Genomic DNA, 26,819 nt, shown 5'->3' with positions numbered 1-26,819 from the left:
TCCATATAAATTTTTCAAAGTTGTGGTTTTTCTTTATTATATCACATCTTCATAGTTATACAAGTGAGAGGCATCAAAAATATGAGTTTCTACTATTTGCTATTTCCTTAATTAATATAGATGTAGAAAATATACCTTTAAACAGCATTTTGTAAAGTTATAAAGTTTGTAAAGGCCTATTCAGTGAAAATATTGAAAAATAAATCTAACTTCACATTTGAAAAATAAAGTTCATAAAAGATGCATATTGACTAGATTTTAGTAATAATTCAAATTATCTCATTGAGGTTACTGTAAAAATATGAATTGAATTCAAAATAAACTAGCAAGATAAGATGGGACGTGCATTGCATTAGGTAAATTGTACAGTGTTTGAAATGATCTTAAGAGCAATACTTTCTCAAGCCCTAATGTGACCTTGGTACACAAGTTCAAATGTCTTTGAAGATCTTGACCTCTAAGTAAGTATATCAACCTTTTTAGTTCCCATGACCTATGTTTCCACTCTACTATTGTCAGAACTTCTGCTCAGAACTTGGAACCTCAAAATTATTCCAAACTGTTCTACCTCTCTGGTCTTCAACTCCTGGAATTCCCATGTCTCCTAAAGTATAGCTTTGACCACAGTGGTTCTTAACTTGATAAGTGAAATCTTCAATGATGCATTTGATTAGAAAAGGTGATAGGTCAGTTATGTTATCAAGGTGAAATGACATGTGTATATTTCAAGAACAGCTGGAAATATTAGAAGTAGCATTGGAAAACTTCCACAGAGGAGGGTTTACAGTTATACATGATCACAAATGGCACAGAATTAGACATTGTTATTAAGTCCCAATTTGTATTAATGGAAGATGTACACATCTTATCAAGGTTCTATGTAAAAATTTTAGCAAACATTTCAAATAATGTTAGGTAGTACAGAAATTCAGTAGTAAAAATAATTTTGTGGAAAATAAACTGATTTTTATTCTCATGCTATTTGTGATATTTTGTCCTTTAATTTTTAGTGTTTTGTTATTAGGATATTTTGTTCTGAAGAAGATAATACTATAAATGTTAAAATACATTTGCTTTTTATGCTCTGAGTTGGTATATAAGAAAAATTTAGGAAAAGATTTTATTAGGTTTTTAGGTATATACTTAATATTACTGAATATAAGTAAATTAATTCATGTTAACCAAATATATTTGTTGAATTCAATTTGCAAAGTGACTGTTTTTATTCTAAAAAATTAATATAATTTATCTGTTTTTTACTTTACATGGTACCTCAAATGTTATTTGAAGATGGAGAGTTTCATAAAGCACATCAAATGTGTATCTCGCAAAGGGACAAATGATTACCATAGCAGATGACCATATATATATATATATATCAAAAATTCATCCAGATGTATTCCTTTTTGAACACTTTAAGTCCTATAGAACTTATTGGTTTACAGGAATGGCATATTCACCAGAGAACATTGAATGTTCCTGTAGAATTTTCTTAAATTCTGTGAATGAACCTATTCTCTCTCTCTCTCTCTCTCTCTCTCTCTCTCTCTCTCTCTCTCTCTCTCTCTCTCTCCATATGTATATGTATTTTTACCTTAAATAAAGTCTCTCCTATAATTAATGTCTTATTCACTTGAATTCCTATAGATACCCTTAGAGAGAGTCATATTTTCAAAGGAATTCCAAGGTGTGGGATGTATAAGGAATACGGAAAATTAGATTTAGGGACCATTATCAAGAAAAATGCCCAAGGTGTAACTGATCTGTCATATCATGGCCTGGGACCCAACTGACAAATAGTCACATCTACTTTTGAATTTTAAAGATATTAGAACAGAAAGTAACTTAAGCATCTCATTCTGAGGCATTTATTCTGAAAAAAAAATTGTTTTTAATCCCCCAATCTATTTTTAGAATCTTTTTTCAACAGATTTTAGAAATTCCAAAGCATTTCAGTATAATAGTAATAACAACAACAACAACAACAATAATAATAATAATAATAATGATACACAACACTTTAAGGTTCAGATATACCCTTACAATGTTCAGTAACCTTTCAATGTTCGGATATATCTGAAATAGATTAAAACAAAATGGAAGTTACTTATCTCCACTTATTCTATGCCATTTTAAATAAGTGATAGAATTGTATTTGATAATGCAGTTGTCTGGATCATGTTAGTATTTTCCTTTATTTTTGAAATTTTTTTATTTATTTAAGGCAGTGGAGTTAAGTGACTTGCCCAAGGTCACACAGCTAGGCAGAGGTCAGAATTGAATTCGGGTCCTCCTGACTTCAGGGCCAGAACTCTATCCACTATGCCCCTAGCTGTCCCATGTTAGTATTTTCATGAGAAATCTATCACTACATTTAAAATTTCCATACACCCACAGTCATCATTTTTCATTCTTCAGTGTACTACTCTTTTTGTAAAACCCTCATAACTTTAACCTAATGCTTACTGAAATATTCAACATTAGCTCTTGTTTTTAAGCAAATATAAGACATGGTATAGCAGATCTGGTCTCTAGTATACACTGGCAGGGTGACTCTGAGCGAGTCATTTAACCTCATTTAAATTGTTGCCCATTTTTTCATTCTTAAATTGCCTTTTGTTGATTTTGCTCATACTGTTTCTCTACACCACATTTTCTTTAAATGGATTTTACTTTCCACTGGTTTTTTTGATCTTTTACTTTCCTTATCTTCTGCCATTTTGTACAATTTCAGAAATGATTTTATGATTGCTTTGACCATCATTGCTCTTTGGCAAGAATGCCATTTGTTTTATGATTTAGGTGCATATTAGATTCTGGATTTCCTTATTTGGTTAATCAGTATATATTAAGCTTCTATATGTGATTGCTAATTCTGACATTAACCTTAAAGATCACTGAAGCAACCAACACATATAAAAAGTCAAATTGGGAACAATTTCCTTAATTTCAAAATCTGCAGTATCATAATCTTAGAATACAAGGACTGAAAGAAATACCACCTGCTCTTCTGTGGTACTGATAGGAAAAGCATGAAGAATTTATCACCATTGAAGTTAGGTGATCTTAATCTGTAATCTGTGAATTTATCTTTTCTTGATATTTCAATAAATGTATTTCAGTGTAAGAGGTTTCCTTTGCAATCCTATATTACATTTAATGCATTTAAAGCATTATTCTGACAAGGGATCCATAGGTTTCACTCTTTTTTCCACATAGGTCCATGATACACAAAAACATTGAGAACTCATGCATTAGATGAACCTAATTTGGAGTAAATTTGATATAAACTCATTTCTGAATGGGAGAAATGCTATTACTAGATGTCCTCTTGTGGCCCTTGAAAAAGCAGTTTTGTGTATAACATTTACTGGTTGGTCATACGATTCAGAGACATTCATCTTCCTGTCTTCTCCCTTTGCCTGTCCCTCCCTATCATTAAACTGCCACTCTTTTGAAACTATTGTCACCTCTGAAAAATAGGAATATTTATGTTTATTTCTACATATTTGATTCCAGTGGATGAATGAATCTTTGGGCTATTTGGAGTTTGTTGAGAATCACCAGGTATTTAGCCTTTGTCCCTCCCCCAAGTGTTTTAGCTTGGGCAAAATGCATTGTACTAAGCACTTTTTCTTCAAATTTACAAACCCCAGGGAAATATAAGCCATCTGTTACTGATTCGTTTACACTTAACTCATCAAAATATTGTTTTCTAAGAGCCATTTGATCATATCCAAAGACTATGATTTTTTTTAAGTAGGATTCTTTTTGACCAAAGGCAAATTATTTTTAGTATATTGCTTTATGTACTAGTTTGGAAGGATAGGATTGATTTATATACTAGTTTGGAGGGATAGGACTTTTTTTGGTTAGGTTTTTGCTAATTTACATGAAATTGGTAGCATGGAAGGAGAATCAGAAGAAATAATTGTAAAGACTAAAGAATGAATGAAACTTGGGAGGAAATTTGAGGTTAGGAAGGAAGGTGGGGAGGAAGAGAAGAAATTGAACTGAAGGAGAAAAAGAGCTTTAGCACTAAAAAAGGAGAATAGCTAGAAATGAAAGAGAATCAAGCAAGTAGAAAGTAGTATTCAAGAGAAGAGATCTGAACAAAGGACTACCTATTGGAAATTGAAGAGGTTGGACTATATAGAATTAAAGAATTAAGAGGTCATAAAGGTCTAATTCTACAGCTATATGATCTAAGAAGGATTAGAGCAGATGAAGAACTTGAATAGAAAGAAAATAAAAAGGATTTGTGCAGGAAGAATATTGTACATACCTTGGGATCATTCAGTCCAATGCATACAATGTATCCTAATCCCCTCTAGAACATATCCAACAAGTGATCCTCTATCATGGTTTGAAAATTTCCAGTGATGGGAAATCTGTTATTTCCCAAGACAGTTTATTCCACTTTTGGATAGCTTTAATTGTTACAAAGTTTTTCTGACACCAAGTCTAAATCTGAGTTCCCTTTTGTTCTTCATTTGCCTTCTTGGGTCAAGAAGAATAAGTTGAATATTTTTCTATATAAAAGTCCTTTAAGTACTTGAAGACAGTTACCATGTAGTCTTCAAAAGGCCAAATATCTCAATTTCCTTCAATTTATGCATGTTTGGAATGATCTCAAAAGTAGTGATTGTTTTCTATTCTTTTTAAATTTTTTTTCTCTGAGTTCTGACACATGATATTATTTAATATACTTTTGTTGATTGAACAAATTATTCATCCTATTTACTCTCCCATTTCTAAATGTCTTCCTAAATTAACATTAGAACTGATTAGTGCTCTAAATATGGTCTGTACAGAGCATAACTGTCATCTTCGTGTTTCTGGACACTACTCTTCATTTTATGCCTAAATGAGAATTAAAAAGTCCTACATTTTTAAAGATGAACTGTTCTCTCTAATGACATTTCAATCAACCAATCAATAAACATTTATTAAGGGCCTACCATATGCTACAAAGAGAGTCAAAAAAAAGTCATTGCCCTGACTGAGCTTACCCCTACCTTGCACTCATGTTGTTTTTTTGAATCCAAGTATAAAACTTTATATTCATCCTCATTGAATTTGATTTTAATAAGGTCCCATATTATCAAGATTTGTTCCTAATCTATCAAGATTTTTTTCAATACTGACACTTAGAAACACTCTCATCTCCTGTTTAAACTCTACCTACCAACCAGCTTTGTGTCCTCATTTCTAAATTCTGACACAGCAGTATCTGACAGAGCATAAGAAGTGCATTACAGTTCAGGAATATTAAAATGGGAAAAATAGCTGAACTTGGAAAAACCCACCAAAGGAAATTTGTTTTAGGTAGTAGGACACAGTTTTGAGGGCTCTCAGGAAATACCAAAGAAGAAAACATTTTAGAGTAATGGAAGAGATGAGAAATGGCATGGTTTTCAATTAAAGATTTTGTTTATTTTGAGTTTTGCAATTTTTTCTCCAATCATACTTCCCTCTCCCCCCCCCACAGAAAGTAATTTGTCAGTCTTTACATTGTTTTCATGTTGTACATTGATCCAAACTGAGTGTGATGAGAGAAAAATCAAATCCTTAAGGAAGAAACAAAGTATAAGAGATCAGACAATAAGATATCAGTTTCTTTTTTCTAAATGAAAGGGAATAGTCCTTGAATTTTGTTCAAACTCCACGGTTCTTTTTCAGGATACAGATGATATTCTCCATTGCAGACAACCCAAAATTGTCCCTGATTGTTGCACTGGGGAAATGAGCATGTCCATCAAGGTTGATCATCATCCCCATGTTGCTGTTAGGGTGTACAGTGTTTTTCTGGTTCTGCTCCTCTCACTCAGCATCAGTTCATGCAAATCCTTCCAGGCTTCCCTGAATTCCCATCCCTCCTGGATTCTAATAGAACAATAATGTTCCATGACATACATATACCACAGTTTGCTAAGCCATCCCCCAATTGAAGGACATTTACTTGATTTCCAATTCTTTGCCACCACAAACAGGGTTGCTATGAATATTTTTGTACAAGTGAAGTTTTTTTCATCATCTCTTCAGGGTATAAACCCAGTAATGGTATTGCTGGATCAAAGAGTATGCATATTTTTGTTGCCTTTTGGGCGTCAGTCCAAATTACTCTCCAGAAAGGTTGGATGAGTTCACAGCTCCACCAACAATGTAAGAGTGTGCCAGATTTCCTACAACCCTTCCAACAATGATCATTTTCCTTTCTGGTCATATTGGCCAGTCTGAGAGGTGTGAGGTGGCACCTCAGAGAAGTTTTAATTTGCATTTCTCTAATAAGTAATAAGCAACTTTTCATATGACTATGGATTGCTTTGATCTCCTCATCTGTAAATTGCCTTTGCATATCCTTTGACCATTTCTCAACTGGGGAATGGGGGGGGGGGGTGGCTAGGTGGTATAGTGGATAACACACCAGCCTTGGAGTCAGGAGTACCTGGGTTCAAATCTGGTCTCAGACACTTAATAATTACCTAGCTGTGTGGCCTTGGGCAAGCCACTTAACCCCATTTGCCTTGCAAAAAAACCAAAACAAAACAAACAAAAAAAAAGAAAATATGACTTAGTTCTCTGTAAATTTTAGAAATGAGTCCTTTGTCAGAAACACTATTTGTGAAGATTGTTTCCCAGTTTACTACATTTCTTTTGATCTTGGTTACAGTGGTTTTATCTGTGCAAAAACGTTTTAATGTAATCAAAATCATCTAGTTTTTTTAGTGATGTTCTCCATCTCTCTTCCTTAGTCACAAACTGCTTCTCTTTCCATAGATCTGACAGGTAAACTAGTTCTTTATGATCTAGTTTGCTTATAATATTTTTTTTATGTCTAAATCCTGTATCCATTTGGATCTTATCTTGGTAAAGGGTGTGAGGTGTTGCTCTAATCTAAGTTTTTTCTATACTAACTTCCAATTTTCCCAGCAGTTTTTATCAGAGAGTTTTTATTCCAATAGCTGGACGACTCTTTGGGTTTATCAAACAGGAGATTACTATAATCATTTCCTGCTATTGCACCTAGTCTATTTCAGTGGTCCACCACTCTATTTCTTAGCCAATACCAGACAGGTTTGATGACTGATGTTTTATAATATAATTTTAGATCAGGTAGGGCTAATCCCCCTTCTTTTGCACTTTTTTCATTAAATCCCTGGAAATTCTTGACTTTTTATTTCTCCATATTAATTTACTTACAACTTTTTCTAACTCATTAAAGTAATTTTTTGGAATTTTGATTAGTAGGGCACTAAACAGGTAGTTTAGTTTTGGGAGAATTGTTATTTTTATTATATTAGCTCTACCTATCCATGAGCAATTGATACTTACCCAGTTATTTAAATCTGATTTAATTTGTGTGAGAAGTGTTTTATAATTGTTTTCAAAGAGTTTCTGAGTCTGCCTTGGCAAATAGACTTCCAGGTATTTTACATTGTGGTTATTTTGAATGGGATTTCTCATTATAGCTCTTCCTGCTGTATCTTGCTAGTCATATATAGAAAAGTTGAGGATTTATGAGGGTTTATTTTATATCCTGCAATTTTGCTAAAATTGCTAATTGTTTCTAATAGGTTTTTTTGGATGATTTCTTGGAATTGGGATTCTCTATGTATACCAGACAGATGGCCTTGTTATACAAAAACAATTTGGCGGGGGGGGGGGGGGGGGTAGAAGAAGACACAAGTGACATAATAACTAGAGGCAGATATACATATATATATATAATATATATATGTATACATATATATATATACATCCCTCTGTGTCTCTCTTTCTCTGTCTCTGTCTCTCTCTCTCTCTCTCTCTCTCTCTCTCTATCTCTCTCTCTATGTATCTATCTATTCATCTTTCATCTATCTACTATCTTCACACACTAGAGTGTAGTGGGTAGAGCACTGAGCCAGGCATCAGGAAGAATTGAGTTTAAATTCAATCTTAACCACTTACTAGTGTGTCACTTAATCTCTATTTGCCTAAGATTTTTCAAGTACAAAATGGTTATACCATCTCCCAGAGTAATTGTAAAATAACATTTTTGAAGTACACAATGTCTGAAACATAATAAATGCTTAAAATATGTGTTTGGTTTTTTCCTTGCTGATCTGTTTTTCTGCTTTCTTATTTCTATAAAGGGTTTTTGAGAAAGGTATACACATGTAGCAAGATTTTTGATGAGAAACTGAGAAGGTAACTGTCATTCTTAATGGACTATTCATTGATTAACCAAATGAAAAAGAATTGACTTGGTAGGGTGAAATACTCCTCAATGACTCTTCTCCAACAATATTTTTCTCATGCATAAGATCAAAAAAAGACTCTTTAACAGATGGAACTATAAATATAACTGTGATTATTGGTTCTCTGATCATCCATATGAAACTAAAATTTTATGCAGATAACTCCCAACTCTTCCAGTCCTGTCCACTCTTCTAAGCATCAAATCCAAGTTTTCAACCTGATTTCCACTGGTACCTCAAATTCATTGTCTATCATCTTGAACCTGCTCCTCTTTATAACTACTATATCTGACTACAGTAATGCCATTCATCCTAACACACATTTTCATAACCTTAGAGTCAGTTGACTCTTTGATCACCCTTACTTCTCATCCACTTAGTTGCCAGGTCCTGTCAATGGCATCTCTATGACATCTTTGTAATCTATGCTTTCTCTCTATTTCTACTACATTTTAATAGGAATTTTAAGATAAGCCCTTATGATTGCTTGCCTCAACTATTACACAATCCATCACTCAAGATATTATCCAATTTTTCTTAAGCATCAATAGTCATTTTATTCCAATGCTTAAAAATTTTCAATGGCTTCTTAATATAAAACTTAAATCCCTCTGCCTGACACCAAAACCCTCCACAAATTGATAGTATCATTTTTCCCAATCTTATCTTTCATATAACTAGCCTCTACTCATGGATATAAAGGCAAACTACAGATTTCTATTTTCCTTGAATACATAGTGAACACTACTCCCCACTTCAGGAAAAGTTTTCTCTTCTTTCAATGCTGAACCATCCTTGGACTTCTCATATTTCATTGCTTGTGATAAACATGAGCAAAAGCAACACCATGAATAGAACTGTGTCTTATCTGCAACATCTGTTGCAGAAGATGAAAATAAAGGAATTCTAAGAAATACTTGATGTCTTCCCAAAGGAAGAAATCTTCCCAAATATACATGAATACTAAGGGAAGATGTAAAACTAGGTTTAAAAAATATTCAGGAGGAAGAAGTAAAGTATAGCAACATCTTCTAGATACAAAGAATCCCTATTCCATATACATACTCAACACATAAATTAATGAAAACTTTTCTCAAGAAGAATGTTGGGAGGAACTAGATATTGCAAGCACAAGTATTTCTTTTTTTAATATTATTTTTATTTTATTTATTTTTTTAGGTTTTTGTAAGGCAAATGGGGTTAATTGGCTTGCCCAAGGCCACACAGCTAGGTAATTATTAAGTGTCTGAGACCAGATTTGAACCCAGGTACTCCTGACTCCAGGGCTGGTGCTTTATCCACTGCGCCACCTAGCTGCCCCGTAAGCATTAAGTATTTCAATTGAGAATTGACTTACTGTGAATTTTGGAGTAACTTTAAAATGAACTGCCTTTGTCAGTCAAATGACCTGTTGAGTTGTTTAGAATGAAGATTTAAGATTACTAAATCAGAAGAAAAAAATAAATATGAGGAGATGTGATGTGCAAACAACAAAATTTTAACAGGGATTATTTCAACAAGTATTTGACATTGGAAATATTAAAGGAATAGAAATAATAACTAACTATTCCATTGACACAAACTGTCACTCTTACCAAAATTTATTTGGTTATAAAGCAAACACCACCATGAGAAACACAGAACTAGAAAACTTTCTTGACCTACAAATGCATGATCTACTTGATAAGACAAAGCAGTTAGGGAAACTACCAGTTTAGAATATAATCTTATTTGCAGAATTTTAAAAAGAATAATGATGAATGATTGTTTGAAGTATTACCTTACAATTCAGGAGGTACAACTGAATTTATAGCAAGCTTGTTATGGGACTCAATTAAGCCAAACATCGTGAGATCATTTAAGGATTAGGCTGAAAGGATGATTGAGCATAAAAAATTTGTTTTAAAAAATATTTGCTTTTACATAATAAACTTATTTGTGACAGTGAAGTAACCATATTGAGACTTGATTCTTCTTTAAATATCTTAGGTATAAATAAGTATCAGTAGTTATTGATATCTGCTCAATAACCATTTTTAAATCGACAAATATTTATGCCTATGATAAGTAAGGTACAGTGAGTGCTGGAGATGGAAAGGCAAAAATAAAATGATCCTTAACCTCAAGAAGCTTCTGTTTTTCTGGGAAATGGGGATAGTAATAACATCAATAATTATTATTAATAATATTTATATAGCACTCACTATGCTAAGTAATTTACAAAGTACTTTACAATTATCTTATTTTATCCCCACAATAACCCCGGAAGGGAGGTAAGATTACTATACTCGTTTTATAGATGAGACAAAGCTAGTAAGTGTCTGAGATCAAATTTAAATCCAGGTTTTTCCTCATTGAAGAATTTTCAGCACTTTCTACTGGGAGTACAATGTGTGTAAACATAAAATTATGGCATCTAGAAAGAAAAAGTAAAGAATCTGGGAAATATATTTGCTTTTTTCAAAAAAAGACAAGTCAACAAAACGTTTTTCAGAATTTTAAAAAATTATCCACCCAATAAACTCTAAAATGTAATAGCCCCAAATTGTTGGTATAATGGAAACACTGTATAAATAGCACTGATGTGAAAATGAGTTTTTTCCCCCATAGCCAGTTTGAATTTCTCTAGTCGTTGGATCCAGTTTATTGTCTCATCTATATGAGCTATTTTTCACTTATCAAAAGACCTTAAATAAGAATACAGTATGTATATAACTATGTACTGTGACAGTGCCAAATTACAATAAATTTTCTTTCAACTGTTTTTTTACATATTTTTCTAATGCACCTATAACCTTCAATTAAAATTTAAACACACAAAGACTCCATGAAGATCTCACACATATTAAATAATTTATTCTTATATACCTCTCTGTAATTATGATTTTGGAATAAATATGTTTAATTTGTTTTACATCATTACTGTAACAATTACGTGTCTAATTCAATTGGTAGGAAAAATTTAATAGTTCCTTTTAAGTGACATAGTTAGCAAAGGTCTCATTAACTGGCAGCAAGGCCAACAGCTGCAAACTGTTGACATGTGACAACTTTTTGGATAAATCAGAGTTTATACAGTTGTGTCTAGTTTTCTCCTTGAGATAGCATCACATGACCAACTCCCTATTCAGAAATTGCTTGCATTAATCCTGCAGTTTTCTTAAGGAAAAATAACATTGATGTTTTTGCATATTTTCCTTTAGAGAATTGTCTCCATTCTAAATACAGTCCCTTCAAATTGTTGGGAATAGGAGAATGATATAACTTTGTGGATTTACATGCAAACTTTGTCAGATTTCAGAAAAATTACCTTAGTCTCTTCATTATTCCCACAATCACCTAAAAATTTGGGCAAAAATAATTTGTCTCCCTGATCTAATAGTTAATGTATCAGAATACCCAGGAATCCAATTCTTTTAACCTGGGGTGCAAATTCATGACATGATAGGTTTAAGTGAAATAGTGAGTTTCTCGTTGAATCATTTATTCTTGATTTAAATGTGAATAAAAAGGGTTTTTTTTTAATACTAATTTTAGCAATGTAGATAGATATGCCTGGAAATACTGGACTATCAGGTACCTTAACAGTTCCACCCATTTATTTCCTGTTTTGTCATCTTGATAAACAGGGGCTGCTATGTGGCATAGTGAATAGAGCACTGGCCTTAGATTCAGTAGGATAGGAGTTCAAAGACCTCAGACATTTGCCACCTACTAGCTGTGTGACCTTGGGCAAGTCACTTAACCCTTATAGCCCCATATCCAGGGTCATCTCCAGTCATCCTGATTCATATCTGGTCACTGGACCTAGGTAGCTCCAGAGGAGAAAGTGAGGGGTGATTTAACACAGCATCCCCCTCACTCAAATCCAATTCACATGCCTGTCATGGCATCACCTCCCTGATGTCATAGTCTTCTTTGAAAATGAAGGACAGAGAGAGAAAATATAGTTCATGGTAGTAGAGAAGTATGAATGGAGGGAGTTGCGATCAGCAATGGCAATGGTGAAAAAATATGGAAGTAACTTTTGTGATGGACTTATCCTAAAGAATGTGATCCACCTGCAACAGAACTGGTGGTGCTGGAACAGACTGAAGCACATTTTTTTTATTATTATTATTATTTTCTGGTGGGTGTTGCAGGGCAAATGGGACTGGGTGGCCTGCTGGGGGCCGCACAGCTGGGTGATTGTTGGGTATCTGAGGCCAGATTTGGACCCGGGTGGGGCTCAAGGGCCAGTGATCTGTCTACCACCCAGCCGCCCCTACTATTATTATTATTACTGTTTTATTTTATTTTGGGTCTTTTTTTTTGGTTTTTACAGAGCAATGGGGTTGGGGTGGCTTGCATGGGGTCACACAGCTGAGTGATTGTTGGGTATCTGGGGCCAGATTTGGGCTCGGGTGCTCCTGGCTCCAGGGCCGGTGCTCCATCTACTGCGCCACATGGCCATACCTACTACTACTACTACTACTACTATTATTATTATTATTAATATCATTATTATTATTATTATTATTAATTATGATCATCATCATTATTTTTTTATTTTAATTTTTTCTCTCCCCTTTACTTTATTGCTTATGTAGATCTATATTTTCTTGGGGGGAGGGGTATTATGTTTACTCTTAAACAAGAATATTTTAGTTATGTATAAAAAATTATTTGTACAAAATAAGAATAAATAAGAAAGAAAGAAAGAAAGAAAGAAAGAAAGAAAGAAAGAAAGAAAGAAAGAAAGAAAGAAAGGTAGAAGGTAAAAAAAAGATGAAGGATAAGAGGCGGCTAGGTGATGCAGTGGATAGAGCACCAGCCCTGGAGTCAGGAGTACCTGAGTTCAAATCCAGCCTCAGACACTTAATAATTACATAACTGTGTGGCCTTGGGCAAGCCACTTAACCCCACTGCCTTGCAAAAATAAAAAACCTAAAAAAAAAAAAGAAAATGAAGGACAAACATTATTATCTTGATAAACAAATCTTTCATTGAATTTCATTGAATCATGACACTTGGTGTAAGAAAAATATACTCTATAAGGAAGAGTATCAAACTAACAAATAACATGATAAGCCCTATGGGTTTGCCTTGAGCTATATTTGCTAATTATTTCCTTTCTAATTTTCACAAAAATCACTTAATCTTACTCTGAAAGTTCACACCTTCATATGTCTTGTAGGTTGAAAAACATACCAGTTGCTGTGAGAGATGGGGACTAGATTTGTGATTTCACATTTATTAGGGAACTCCCAGATGTGGAAACGCCCTCTATCAAAGCAGATCATGAATTTCTTTGAAATTTCAAGAAAGCAACTGAGAGCATTGAGAGGTTAAGTAAAAAATTAGGAAATACATTAGCTTTTTTTAAAAAAATGAAAAATCATTTAAAAATTTTTGAGGATTTTAATCAAGTGCCTGATAGTCCAGTATTTCCAGGCATGTCTATCTACACAATTCTAAAATATAATAACTTCACTTGAGGGTATAGTGGAAACAATATGTAAATGGAATTTATGTGAAAATATTTTATTTTCACAGCTGATTTGGATTCCTCCTAATCATTGGATATGGTTAATCCGCTCAACTATATGAGCAATTTTTTACTTGTCAGATGTGAAGTGTGTACCTCTATGTGTCAGAAGTATATATAGCTGTGTCACCCAGAGACTTGAACTCAGGAGGATATTAATTAAAGGTTGTATGCTTTCAAATAACAAATGATTTGCTGGGGGAAAAGGACACATTAACAGAGAAGTAGAGAACTATACAATTATGACATTAAGGTCAACAAATGCAAATAACACAGTATTAACTGGATATAATCTTGCTGAGATGTCATTAAGGGGGTTTAGAAAAGAAGATGGAGAGTGATTTGAGTAAAATTCCCAATAAAGAGTTTTCCCCTACCAATGTATCATGAGTCTTTAATCGATAAGTGTCAAACCACTTGAACTCATTCTACTGTTCACTTCCATGAAACTTCAAGGGAACTGGAAGTGATTTCTCATTAGAAAAAAATGTTGAAGTTGTGGAGTAGAATGACTTTGAAAGAGGAAAAAGCCAAAATAAAGGGAGATGATAATAACATGGGGACTGGGGAAAATAAAAGCCAAAAAAGCAAGATTAAATTGATGACCAAGGCAAACTAGTTAAAGAAGAAAAATTCTTAATCAATGTTCTCTGTTTTCCATATAGTGAATCACCAAATATGTTTGTGTTGCAATTTGGTAGCCAGAAATTTGTGGGTCAATAAATGCCATTCTTCACAATTTTTTTCTGGTGCTAACCTGCCCTTGCATAATTGAAGGTTTCCAAAGTTCTTGGAACTAAAGAGATAATTAATTGCTGTTCAATTATATAGGCTCTTTGTTCCAAGTGTCTGCTTAAACAAATGAAACTAATGTCATCATTATAAAATGGATTTGATTTTGGCTGCACAGAATTTTAAGTTATGGAAGGATAAAAATAAACTGAAGGTATTGCTTCAGTACTGTCTTTGAGGAAGTAGATTGCTTTATTTATTACAAATCTGGTTTCACATCTTGAATGTAAAAATTAAGAGAATATGTGGGTAAGAAGTTCATTAGAAGAGGGAAAAATTCTTAATAACGGGTTTCTAACTCTTCCTTTTTAAAAACCAGATTCAAGAATTTTGTGATATTCCTGGCCTTCACATTCAGAACAGGAACAATTCCAAATACATGCCTTTTCCTGCAAACAGCAATTTGATATATCCTCAATTCTTCTAGGAAACCTTCCATACACCACTGTTTCTTCATATGAAACATTAAATAATTGTGAGATTTGTTTTCCTTAGGAAGCTTTATAGTTTTCTGTTTATTTATTCCCCACAAGCTTTTCATTTTATGACAAAGTTGAATTTTTTTCCAACCTCATTTTTTTCCTCCATTTAAGCATTTCCAGTAGCTATTACTCATAAACTTCAATAATCAGAGAGGTAGTTTTCTTTGATGCTTTTTAAAAATTTGTCCTACTTTTATGGTGGGGCTGCTCATGATTTAATGTAATCATTAAAAACAGACCTTAATCCACCTCTGTGTGAGAGCATTTCTTGTAAATAAACTGATCCTTTGTCTTCCAGCAAAAAAAAAAATCTACGCCTTGAAAAAATTAAAATGCAATTATTGGGAACCTCGCTGCTTCACTTTTTCCTTGGCATTGTTTAACAACCTAATTAGGATGGAAATTCAATACTCCACAATTAGTGGGCTGTGTGTGACTAAGGACATTTTGTTTTGTAAGCACATTGGAAGTGTTTATGTGGCATTTAAGCTCTGCTGGTTCAGCATTAGGATATTCATTGAACTTTGGTTAGCTTATTCAATACAAGTAGCTTTACTGAGTCCTCAGTTTCCCACAATTAAATGATAACTAAAAAGCTGTTTCTCCCTTCAGTATCTACTTTTCTGAGTGCTCCCAGTTTTCGCATCCTCACACAGCCATGTGTTGGATAAGTAGAATACTAAAGTATGTGTGTGCATACCATCAGAGCTATGTAGATAAATTCCACCTAGTCAGTACTAGTCTTTTAACAGTGACCTAGAAAGTGTTTTTAAACAAAACCAGATTAATGACCTTGAAAGTATTGAAATGCCAGATCCAGTACTTTGTCGATTTTTATTTTTACTCCTAATATTCTACATTGTTGGACTATGATGTCTAAGTGCAAAAAAACCATCTTGAGACCAAATAACTAAAAAAAAAAAACTTCAACCATGGCCAAGCATATTGCATGTTTCCAAATAAAAATAGACACATGCTCTCATGCTTAGCCCTCATGTGCCAAGTATCAGTTGAGTCAGCTTCAGAAAAGAATCTCAACATAAAGTTATGATGGAATGGAGCAAGTGATCAGATGTGTGTTGATAAATTGAATCTTTGTTTAGAAAAGACCACATGAAAGGACTGGTACTGGTCTAATGGAAATGTCAGAGGAGAATGGTGAAATTATTTCAGTAATGGAAAGAAAAGGAAGAGTGTGGTTGATTTGGTGAAAATAACCCAATTTGATTATTAATTATTGATGGGAAGCTCTCCATGCCCTCCCATTTGGAGTTTTCTTGGCAAAGCTACTGTAGTAGTCTTGCCATTTTCTTCTCTAGTTCATTTTACAGCTGCGGAACTGAGGCAAACAGGATTACTTAACTTGCCCAGAGTCACAAAACTAGTAATGTCTGAGGCTGTATTGGAGCTCAGAAAGATGAGTCTTTTGTATTCTAAATGCAGTGTTCTTTTCACTGTGAAACTGCTATTCAAAAGCAGAAAGGACTTTGGTTAGGATGTTTGTATCCTGAATTATTCATTCAGCTCTCCTTTTCCCTCTAAAGACAGTATGATTATTAAAATTTGTTTTGATTCAATTTTGTAAACAATCCATTAATCTCTTCCATATCACCTTTCCCCATCACAGTTTCACTATATTATGGGTTAGTATAAGAAATTAAATGTGCATATTGGGGGAGTTTTGCGGAAGTCACAAATGATACAAAAAGGCCAATAGAAATAATTTAAAGGATTTGAAATTCAGGCATGAATAAATTATATGTTTAGTATTGTATAATATAAACTTATATTTTATATTAAAGTACTATAAATACTCTGTAAAATCAGATTTCTCTAGTAGTAAGGGAAGGCAAGAAATTTTTACATGGATTTTCCAAATCATGGGGTATTGCACCCCTAACCCCTTCAATGTGGAAGGGAAACTGTAATCAAGTACCTGCAAGGTCAAAAGTACTGTACAGGAAACTTAGGATACAGTGATCTAAAGAATGCAACAAGTATGTTCTCAATGAATTTACATTCTTTTTAACAAGATATATAAAGCTAAGTATAATCCAGGAATAATCCTGATATGTGGTGTTACTACTGAACTACTAGTGTTACCAGGGTGTTTCAAAAGTCTTGGTGAAAGATTAAGATAGCAAAATTTCAAAATGCAATAAAATTTTTAGGACACCCCCAAAAACGGGGGAGGAAGGGAACAACTATTTACGTAATGCCTCCTATATGCAGGTCACTGTGCTAAGCATTTTACAAATATTAGCTCATTTGATCCTCAAAACAACCCTGTGGATTAGGTGATATTATTAACCCCATTTTATGGTTGAGGAAATGGAGACAAAACCAAGTGACTTACTCAGGCTCATAGAACTAGGAAGTTTCTGACAGAACATTTGAACTCAGGTTTTTCTGACTCCAGGTCCAATACTCTACCCCTTGAATCATCCACCTATTTGTCTTATCCTTGATGTTATTAGAAAGGGAGAGGTCAAATTGGAGCAATTAAGGAAAATTTGAAGTGGGAGTAAACATTATTATGGGAGGGAAGGAAAGTCAGGAAAATTTAATGGAAAAAGTGGTGCCCAAAGAGATTCTTTAAAAATGAGGGCAATGAGGAAGAAGTATATTCCAGGCATGGGGGACAGTCCAACAGGAATACACTAATATGAGAACTATTATATTAATTTTGGGGAAGAAATATTAAGCCATACTGGATAGAATGTAGAGTCTAAAAAAAGGGAAGAAATAGGAAAATAAAACTGAAAATGCAAGATAGAACATATTTCTTGAAATCTTTAATAATGATGAAGATAATTTTAATAGCACTTCAAGGTTTATGAGGTAGTTAACATTATTTGATCTTCATAAAAATCCTGTGAAATAGATACTATTAATATCATTTTGTAGATGAGTAAATTGAGGAAAAAGAGGTTCATGTGGATTGTCCAGTGTCACATTGCTAGCCAGGTCTCAATTCAGGTCTCTCTGACTCTAAGTCTCATTCTATCTACTACACCATCTATTTTAAATGCCAGGCTAAGGAGTTAATGGGGCTGCTAGGTGGCAGAGTGGATAAAGTGCCAGGCTTAAACCTGTTTGCCTCAATTTTTTCATCTGTAAAATAAGTTGGAGAAGGAATCATCAAACCACTCTATTATCTTTGCCAAGAAAACCCCAAATGGTCATGAAGAGTCAGACAAGACTGAAATGACTCAATAGTAAAGGAATTAATATTTTGAATGATTTATCATGAGGGAATCATTGAACTTTGAGTTGGGATATGATGGACTTGCAGGTTTGGAAACCAACTGGAAAAATTCACATTTATTGCTTGTCTGCACTATGCTATGAAAAGTAATAAAGATGAGTTTCTATCCCTAAGGAACTTGCCAGTAGTAGTTCCAGACAAGAGGGCTGGTTAGTAGAACAGAGTATGCTTGACTAGGAGTCAGTAGAGACCTGGACTAAAATCCTGACTCAGTAATAGCTGTATGACCATGGACAAAATTACTGAAATTTCTTTCAACCCTAGATCATAGCTAGTTTGTGTCCAAGGTAGATTTGAACTCAAAATCCTGGCATGCAGTTTCCCCTTGTAGGTTGTTTTGAGGATCCTATGAATTAATAGAAAATGTTTTGTGAACACTATATAAATCCACATTATTATTATAGGCCAGGAGAGATTCATGAGGGCTTGAACTAGGGCATTGCCAGTATGAATGGAAAGAAAGGGGTTGAGTTGAGAGAAATCATGGAGGTAGAATTAACAGGACTTGGCAACAGATTGAGAGTAGAGGTTGAAGGAGAGAGAAGAGTCTGTTAAGAGTCTGGGGATGACTTGGTTGAAAGTAGGAACAGCTGTGCCCCAGAATCTGTCCAGCTGCTTATGATTTTGTGGGCCAATTTAAGAGACTTCAGGGTGTACCCATAGCCCTGGTGTTAGGTGTTGTGGGAGAAACTTGGCCTGGATGTATGGAAGGAAGATTTAGCATATGGTTTGGTCATTTTTTTCTTCTCATTTTATTTAATTTACATGACAGTCATTTCCCCACCCTCTCCTACTCCAATTCACCCAAAGAACCTATAGGGAGGCAGAGTACCCCAGGGGAAAGACAGTTTTGGGAATGAAAAGATCTGAGTTCAGATTCTATTTCTATCACTATCTATATGACCTTGGGCTCAGTTTTCTCATCTAAAAAAATGACTAGACTAGATGACATCAAAGGCTTCTAACTTTAAGTTTATGATCTCACGATCCTTCCCTTGAAACAAATAAGTAAAGAAGACAGAGACTACCAGAGAAATATCAAAATATGAAAAACTAAATAAGTAAAATAAAGCAGAATGCAACACATTGACTTTGATAATGAATGCTAAATTTCCACATTTATAGTCCTCTACTGAAAAAAGGGAGGTGTATTTTATCAATTTGGCTATTGTATCAATCTAAATTCTGGTCTTTTGGTGATGTTTTTCTTTGTAGTATTGTGATTTTTTTTGGATATTATTCTCTTTATTATTCTTTTACAAGTATATATCAATTCATACAAATCTTCAAGTCACTTAATTTCCCAGATTCATAATATCCTTTGTCAACTGGACAGAATAAGTCTCCATCCTACTTATGGCCTGCTTTGTTCAGGTCCATCCATTCACACATTAGAGAAAGAGGACTTAATATGCTGGGACAAAGGCAGGGCTCACATACACACACACACACACACACACACACACACACACACACGCACATATGAAAAACTACAAGGGGGCTGAACCACAACACCACAACAATCATTTTTAGGTCTTAAGTAGTTTTTCCCATTGTTGGCATTTATTGGAACAGTACAGGTGTTCTTGAGCCTAACACCATTCAGCAGCATATAAAACCAGAGTTAGTGTGGCAGAAACAGGAGTGTAGTACTTGGTTTGGTTCACTTGGCAGTTACGTAAGCACAGGGGGATTGCTTTCTGTGGTAACACATTGACTCTTAGGTCCTTTGGAAATAAGGGAGTGCCAGAAAATCCACATAGTTACTGATTAACATGAAAATCATAAAGCCCTCAGTGAACAGCTAGTACGGGTCAAAGCAATACACTTTGCCAAAGAGTGAGATCCTCCAGAGTACAAAGGATTTTTGTTTTACCAAGCTCATGGCTCAGCCTGCTTTTTGGGTCTTAGCTCTGAGAATAGGATGTCTCCAAATGTCTTGACACATTTATCACAATAGTATTTCACTATATCAATAGTATCCCATTAAATTATTATTCCAGAATTTGTTCATCTATTTCACAATTCCAATTTTGGAATTTGTTTGGGTTTTGGATTGCCATTGCTAGAATAAGCAAGTATTTTAGCCTAACTTCCTTGGGGGTATAAATCTAATAATTTTCCCCTGGGACAAAGTTCCAAATATTTTCACAAAAGCTAGACCAATTCACAGTCCCACAATGTTGACTCTTGCTAACTTCTATTATCTTTGACTATTTGATGGACAGAACAAGAAATTTCAATGTTATTTTAATTTGCATAACTCATTCCTTGTTGTTGGAGGAATTGGCAGTGGAGTTCAGTGTAGATAGACTGTGAATGATAGAAATGAAGGGCATTTATGAGAAGCAATGGGTATGAAGGAGTTTTGGGTGCTTGGGTCCTGGTTAATTATGTCAAGTATCATAATTTGTTAAGTTTGGTTTGTGACCCTGACCAAAGTTTTAGGACATAGAAGAGTATGTGCAATACAATATTGTTTAATGTTCTAGATACTGATATCTCCCACAAAGATATGAATCCTGGGAAGCTTTGATAAACATTTTATATTACACAGGATATTTGAATGTCAAGTTAGTAAACTTGCTGTAGTTTCTATTAAAGGAGATCTTAGATGTGAGGTTGGATAGAAACAAATGAATACAGTACATAAAGTATGAATAAAAGCAGTGGACAGAAAATGACATTTTTTAATCAAAAGAATGATGATTTTGAGATCCTGAATCTGGGTGGTTCTGAGGTGATACAGTCATCAAGAGAATTAGAGCAATTGAGGGGAGGGGAAGGTTTAGGGTCAAAAATAATCACTTCACTTTTGGAAAATGTTACATAATCAATTCCAAAATTTTTGAGAGACTATGAGAGTGTCCTTGTATCCTTTATTCTGACTTCACTATGAGTGCTTGCTCTGTATGAGTGAAAAGATTTTTTTTTGACAAGTGGCATTTTGGATTTTGAACATGGTCAGCCAAAGAGACAGGCATTTTCTGAAGTTGAGTTTGAAATAAAAACACACAGACACACATATTCCAAGTTTGTGTTTGTATAAATGTGTATGTCTGTATATGTGCATATATACACATTTATGCATATATACATATATATATTCATTTATAGTAAGTGATAATTGAACTTATGGCAGTTGATGGGACAATCAAAAAGGAGGGTAGGAAAAAAGAAAGTAATATACAGGGCTGAAATTTGCTGAACAACCATGATTAGAGGAATAGATTGAATCAGTGATGGACATTAAAGAGACAATTTTGACCCTAGAGCTCAAAGTTCTATCGCTGATGTACTTTGTAATGTTAAATAAGTTAATTAACCTTTTTTCCCCTTTTGATCTTTTCTCTTCCATAAAAAAATTGGGGGGGGGCAGCTATGAGGTGCTATGGAACACCAGCCTTGGAGTCAGGAGGGCCTGAGTTCAAATGCATCCTCAGGCACTTAATATTTACCTAGCTGTGTGAACTTGGGCAAGTCACTTAATTCCAATTGCCTTGCATTTAAAAAAAGTTTTAAACTGATTCTTTCCATCTACTTGTTTGGTAAAATTATAATTAATTGTTAAGGAATTTTTTCCTTATATCAAATTTAAATTTGCCTCTTTGCAATTTCTAGTTCTAGTTCTAGTTCTACCATCTTAGACCAAGGTAGAACAAATCTAAATTCCTTTCTCATAATAATCTTTCAAGCATTTGAAAACAGTAGATTTCATTCTTCCAATTACCATATTTTGAGTTTAATTAAGTTCCTAGTCACTCTTCTTCCTCTTTATTCTTCTTACTGTCCTATAGAAAGATACTTTCATGGCCTTCAACATAATCTGTGATCTTAAACCCTAGAAATCAATAGATATATGCTCCTTCTGAAGCATTGACAAAGATATAATTTTTTGTATGAAATTTCAAAACAAAATACATTTTGACCTATTGATCTTTGACAAGCTTGAACTGCATTAAATCATTTATTCATTTTATCATCAATCTTAAACATATATAAAAATTATTGATTTTTTTACTTTTAGACAGTTTTTACTGCTATTATGTGAGGAAGTATATTGAAAAATCCGAAGTTCATATGCTTTCCATGTTTGTTTTTTTTCTCTATAGGAATTGCTTATTTGGGAGGAGTATGCAGTGCTAAAAGGAAATGTGTACTTGCAGAAGACAATGGTCTCAATCTGGCATTTACAATTGCTCATGAGCTGGGTCACAAGTAAGTATTACACTCTTAATTCAACTTCTTAAAAAACTCTTTTAAGTATAATTCATTTACTCTGCTATAAGTTCTTAAAACCAAAGTTGTATTTTAAAATAATGTATTCTAAAACTTGCTTTTTTGATATAGGATTAATTTTGAGAATGTATTTCTCAAATGAAAAACAATGGCAACAATTTGGTTGTAAACAAATTGGTTCGTGAACAATTTTATTTTTATTGTTAAGGATTTTGAATTCATGCTCTTTTGCTTGGTTTTACAAAGAAACAGCAAAATAGAGCAGTTATTTCTTTGGTTGATCTTATTTGGACACTTATCTTATGGAATGAAATAATTTTTGCCATATAAATGAATGATTACTATACTTTATATTTCAATTAATGCAATAATTCTTTCTTCTAATATTAGTTTTCTTTTCCAGATTATTTCTTTTTTTGTTGGGTTTTTTTTTTGGTTTTTGCAAGGCAAATGGGGGTAAGTGGCTTGCCCAAGGCCATACAGCTAGGTAATTATTAAGTGTCTGAGACCGGATTTGAATCCAGATACTCCTGACTCCAGGGCTGGTGCTTTATCCACTCCGCCACCTAGCCACCCCGGTTTATTTCTAATAAAACCCAAATTTGTGAGTGTAGACTCAAATTCTAATTCGTAAGCAACCATCTTGGATCTAAGGAAATACATATTTCCAACATCCCAGGACCCAATTAAATCCTTTTCCTTTTAGTTCATAGGCTCATTGGAATGTTCTCATTGGAAGTAACCAATGCTTTTAGAGTCCAGTCTTGTACAACTTAGCTTATAGAGTCCAATCTCTCCATTTGTCTGGTGATGAAACTATAGGTCTGAAAGATAAGAGATTTGCACAATGTTTAATAATTCTTGCATGAGAGGAAACCTTTTTAAAAAGTAATTTGAAAAGTTTCTATTTATTCCTGAAGTAGCTATCTGCTTTATGTCTGTTAATTTTATATTTTACAGAATCTATACAAATAATAAAAGAAACAATTGTGATTTGAGTGCTTGATAATTTACACTGTATTTAGAAATTTTTTTAAAATGTAAAAAGTTTAGTGAAATAGAAACATAATTCATAGAAAAATTAATAGTTCAAGATAAAATCTTAAGTGACCCATACACATTAAGTCAATTAGGTCCTTAATTTGTAAGTCTAATTTCCTGCCATTCAAAAAACTTGTATGTACCAAAAAAAAGAATAATCATTTTATTTTCAAATTTAGATATTCCATTTTCATTACTTCCATTTAAGAAATACATAACTTTTATAATTATCAAAGAGTATAAAAAGAAGATAAATGATTTAAATTAAGAAAGGCATTCCTCCTTATACATTTAATTTCCTTAGCAGCAGGATAAGCAAGTGAATATAATTAGTCTTATTTTACCTGAACAATATTTTCTTTATCAGTGACATTTAGATTGTTTGCTTTCTTTGATCCTTGGATGATTCCTTGTTCATCAGTATAGGTAAACCACCTGTGCAAATTACTCACTGTCTTTCTTTATTCTCAGATATTTTTCTTTTCCATACCTCTGCCACAGCTTTTCAGTTACTTTCATTGTTGTATTCCCCATCAGAATGTATGCTTCATGAAAGGGACTGTCTTTCTTTTTATTCTATTTGTATTCCAAATGCTTAGTATATGCTTGACACCGGGCTTAATAAATGCTTATTTCTTGACTTAATAGGTTCCACATACCTTCTCATTCTTTTGTCTGCACTTCAAGAAAATCATGCTGATGTTTAATATGCTGACTACCAGAAAAAAATTTTGGATAGTTTTTCACATTCGTAAATGTAATATTTAAAACCTTTGAACCGAATTTGTCCTATCTAAATTCTTTAATATTTCCAACTAAATGGAATATTTAGGATATTGAATTAAAATTATATTATTAAGAAGTAATTAACTTCTATATTTCATAGCTTCATAGAACATATATATATATATATATATATATATATATATATATGCACACAAATACATTGATTATAAAACCCTTTTTCTTTTTACTTTAAAAATAGAAGTATGACAATTTCTCCCAATGCCCATTTTATTCTTTTGGATAAATCACATATACAGTTAGTTTAGGATCTCTAAAGAGAAGAATGGTTAATATCAGTCATCTGTTGATGTTACTCTTTAGCTAAAATCTTGGAACACTACAGCCCACTGTTTGTAAATTTATTGTGTTCAATTACAATTCAATAACAAATAACTTCTTAGTAAAATCCATAAGTCTTGTTCTTTCAGAAAGTCTGCTCCTTCAGAATTATTTGATTTAATAAGAAAAGGGTATTTAAGGCCCACCTTTAAGAGTAAAGCAATAAATTCCTCATCTGTGGGAATCTTCTAATTATATCATATATATATATATATATATAGTCAAATCAAGCAAAATAAGGGAAATTGTATTATTTTAGTATTTGAACTAAATGGTACCCCACTGCACATGTATGAAACTTGAAAGAAAATTCACAAGTCAGAAGAGTATGGGCCTTGATGGTTCTCCTATCCAAGTAGAATTCCTCCACTATTGACATTTCTTAAAAGGAAACTGAATTACCAGCATTAATTTTCTCTAGGGTGGACTCATCTCAATAGCATTAATGAATATCCAAATATATATATATATATATATATATATATATATATATACATATATATATGTATATATATATATATGATGTAGAGACCACTGTCCAATATTTTTATGCATATTACATGAAAATATTTCATACAATAGTTTCTTGCATATATACTTACAAATAATAGGAAAAACATTTTCTTTTATTTCTGATTAAAAATAGCATTGATTTCCCTATTCATTCTGGTAAATTTTGTTTTTAGTATAAAAATGGAAATAGAAGCAAGATGAAGTAGCTATTCATTGAAGGACTTGTCTTTTTTCTTGCCAAAGCAATTCAATGAATAAATTAAATTAAATTTAGGAACAATTGGTGTGGACAACTTCTGACTCTTCCTGACCTCTTTCACTTCAACAGAAGAGGGAAGGAAAGACCTTATAATTGGATTAACATTAGCAAAAGGATACTTATTTTACCACAGAGCACCCTTTTCATGTTGAGATGGATTAGGCATCTGCTGTATTGCTTTCTGACCATTTCCCTCTGCTCAGAGTTCTAAGAATAAAAATAAAGCAAAATCATTCAAATAGATTTCAGTTAGTGTCTTATGGATCTTTTGGGATCATGATCACATAAAAAGAGGATGAAAGGAAGAGAGAGAAAGAGAAGATCAATATAAATTTTGACTGATAGCAGTATACCTTCATTTGCATTTTGGAATCTAATGATTTTATATATATATATACACACCTCATCCCTCTTTTTTTGATGAAAAATTCCATTATAAAAGTCACCAAATTTTTTTAGGGTTTTTTTTGGCAAGGCAAACAGGGTTAAGTGACTTGCCCAAGGCCACACAGATTTGAACCCAAGTACTCCTGACTCCAGGGCTGGTGCTTTATCCACTACACCACCTAGTTGCCCCAAAAGTCACCAGATTCTATGGGATAAAATTTTATTAGCAATTGCCTGGATTCTCTTTAATCTAGTGTTCCAATAAGAGCCCACCAATGCATTTCTGCATTTAATGTTAGGAAAAGAAACATTAATTTGATTGACCAGTTAGATTTTGGTCAACTAGGTTGCTTTGGATCTTGTTCAGAGACTTAAATTAAGCAAGTCTAAGTAACTTTTGCAAGCTTTATCAAATTAGAGAAAACTCATCACCCTAGAGATAATTTAATTTAATTTATATACCATACTTCAAGGTTTTTAAGTATGGGTGATCAAGTAATTTACTTATCTAGTAAAGCAAAAGAATAATATAATGAGGACAGGCTAACATTTCTAATCCTGTCTTTGATTGATACCAAAAACCATATGTAAAACTAGAAATACTTTGTTATAAAAATAATCCCTGGAAAAAACAGAGTCATTGTCCTAGTATGCTTCTTTTCTCATTGCCTATTTTTTTCTGGGACCACTAGAAAATTGTGACATTGGAAGGCCTGACACAGCTAAGATTTATTGTTTCCATTTTGGCAACACAGCATTACTGACTGTGACTGATTAATATTAAGATTATAAAATATGAGAGGTAACAAATTATCTCCAGGTTTCTGGGTAAGAAATAAGAATAGATTATCTTATTATAGATGATACTTTGCAAAAAAATTTGTAAAGATAAAAATCAAGTATATTTGTTTATGATGAAATTGAAAATTAATAGCATTTTGAA

At 33.2% G+C, this 26,819-nt stretch overlaps 1 protein-coding gene across 2 annotated transcripts in view; it reads left to right on the top strand.

Moving 5' to 3' along the window:
- ADAMTS17 (ADAM metallopeptidase with thrombospondin type 1 motif 17) overlaps positions 1-26,819 on the top strand; it is a 511,869-nt gene that overhangs the window by 217,369 nt on the left and 267,681 nt on the right. For both annotated transcript variants that reach the window (XM_074234214.1, XM_074234213.1), the window contains exon 8: positions 22,425-22,530. In XM_074234214.1, coding sequence (XP_074090315.1) covers positions 22,425-22,530 — 106 coding nt within the window. The remainder of the gene's footprint in view (positions 1-22,424; positions 22,531-26,819) is intronic.

The sequence above is a fragment of the Macrotis lagotis genome, chromosome 4, assembly GCF_037893015.1.
Source record: "Macrotis lagotis isolate mMagLag1 chromosome 4, bilby.v1.9.chrom.fasta, whole genome shotgun sequence".
In the NCBI taxonomy this organism is placed as follows: domain Eukaryota; kingdom Metazoa; phylum Chordata; class Mammalia; order Peramelemorphia; family Peramelidae; genus Macrotis; species Macrotis lagotis.
The sequence above is the reverse complement of the archived record's forward strand: the minus strand, read 5'-3'. Positions and strand labels throughout refer to the sequence as shown.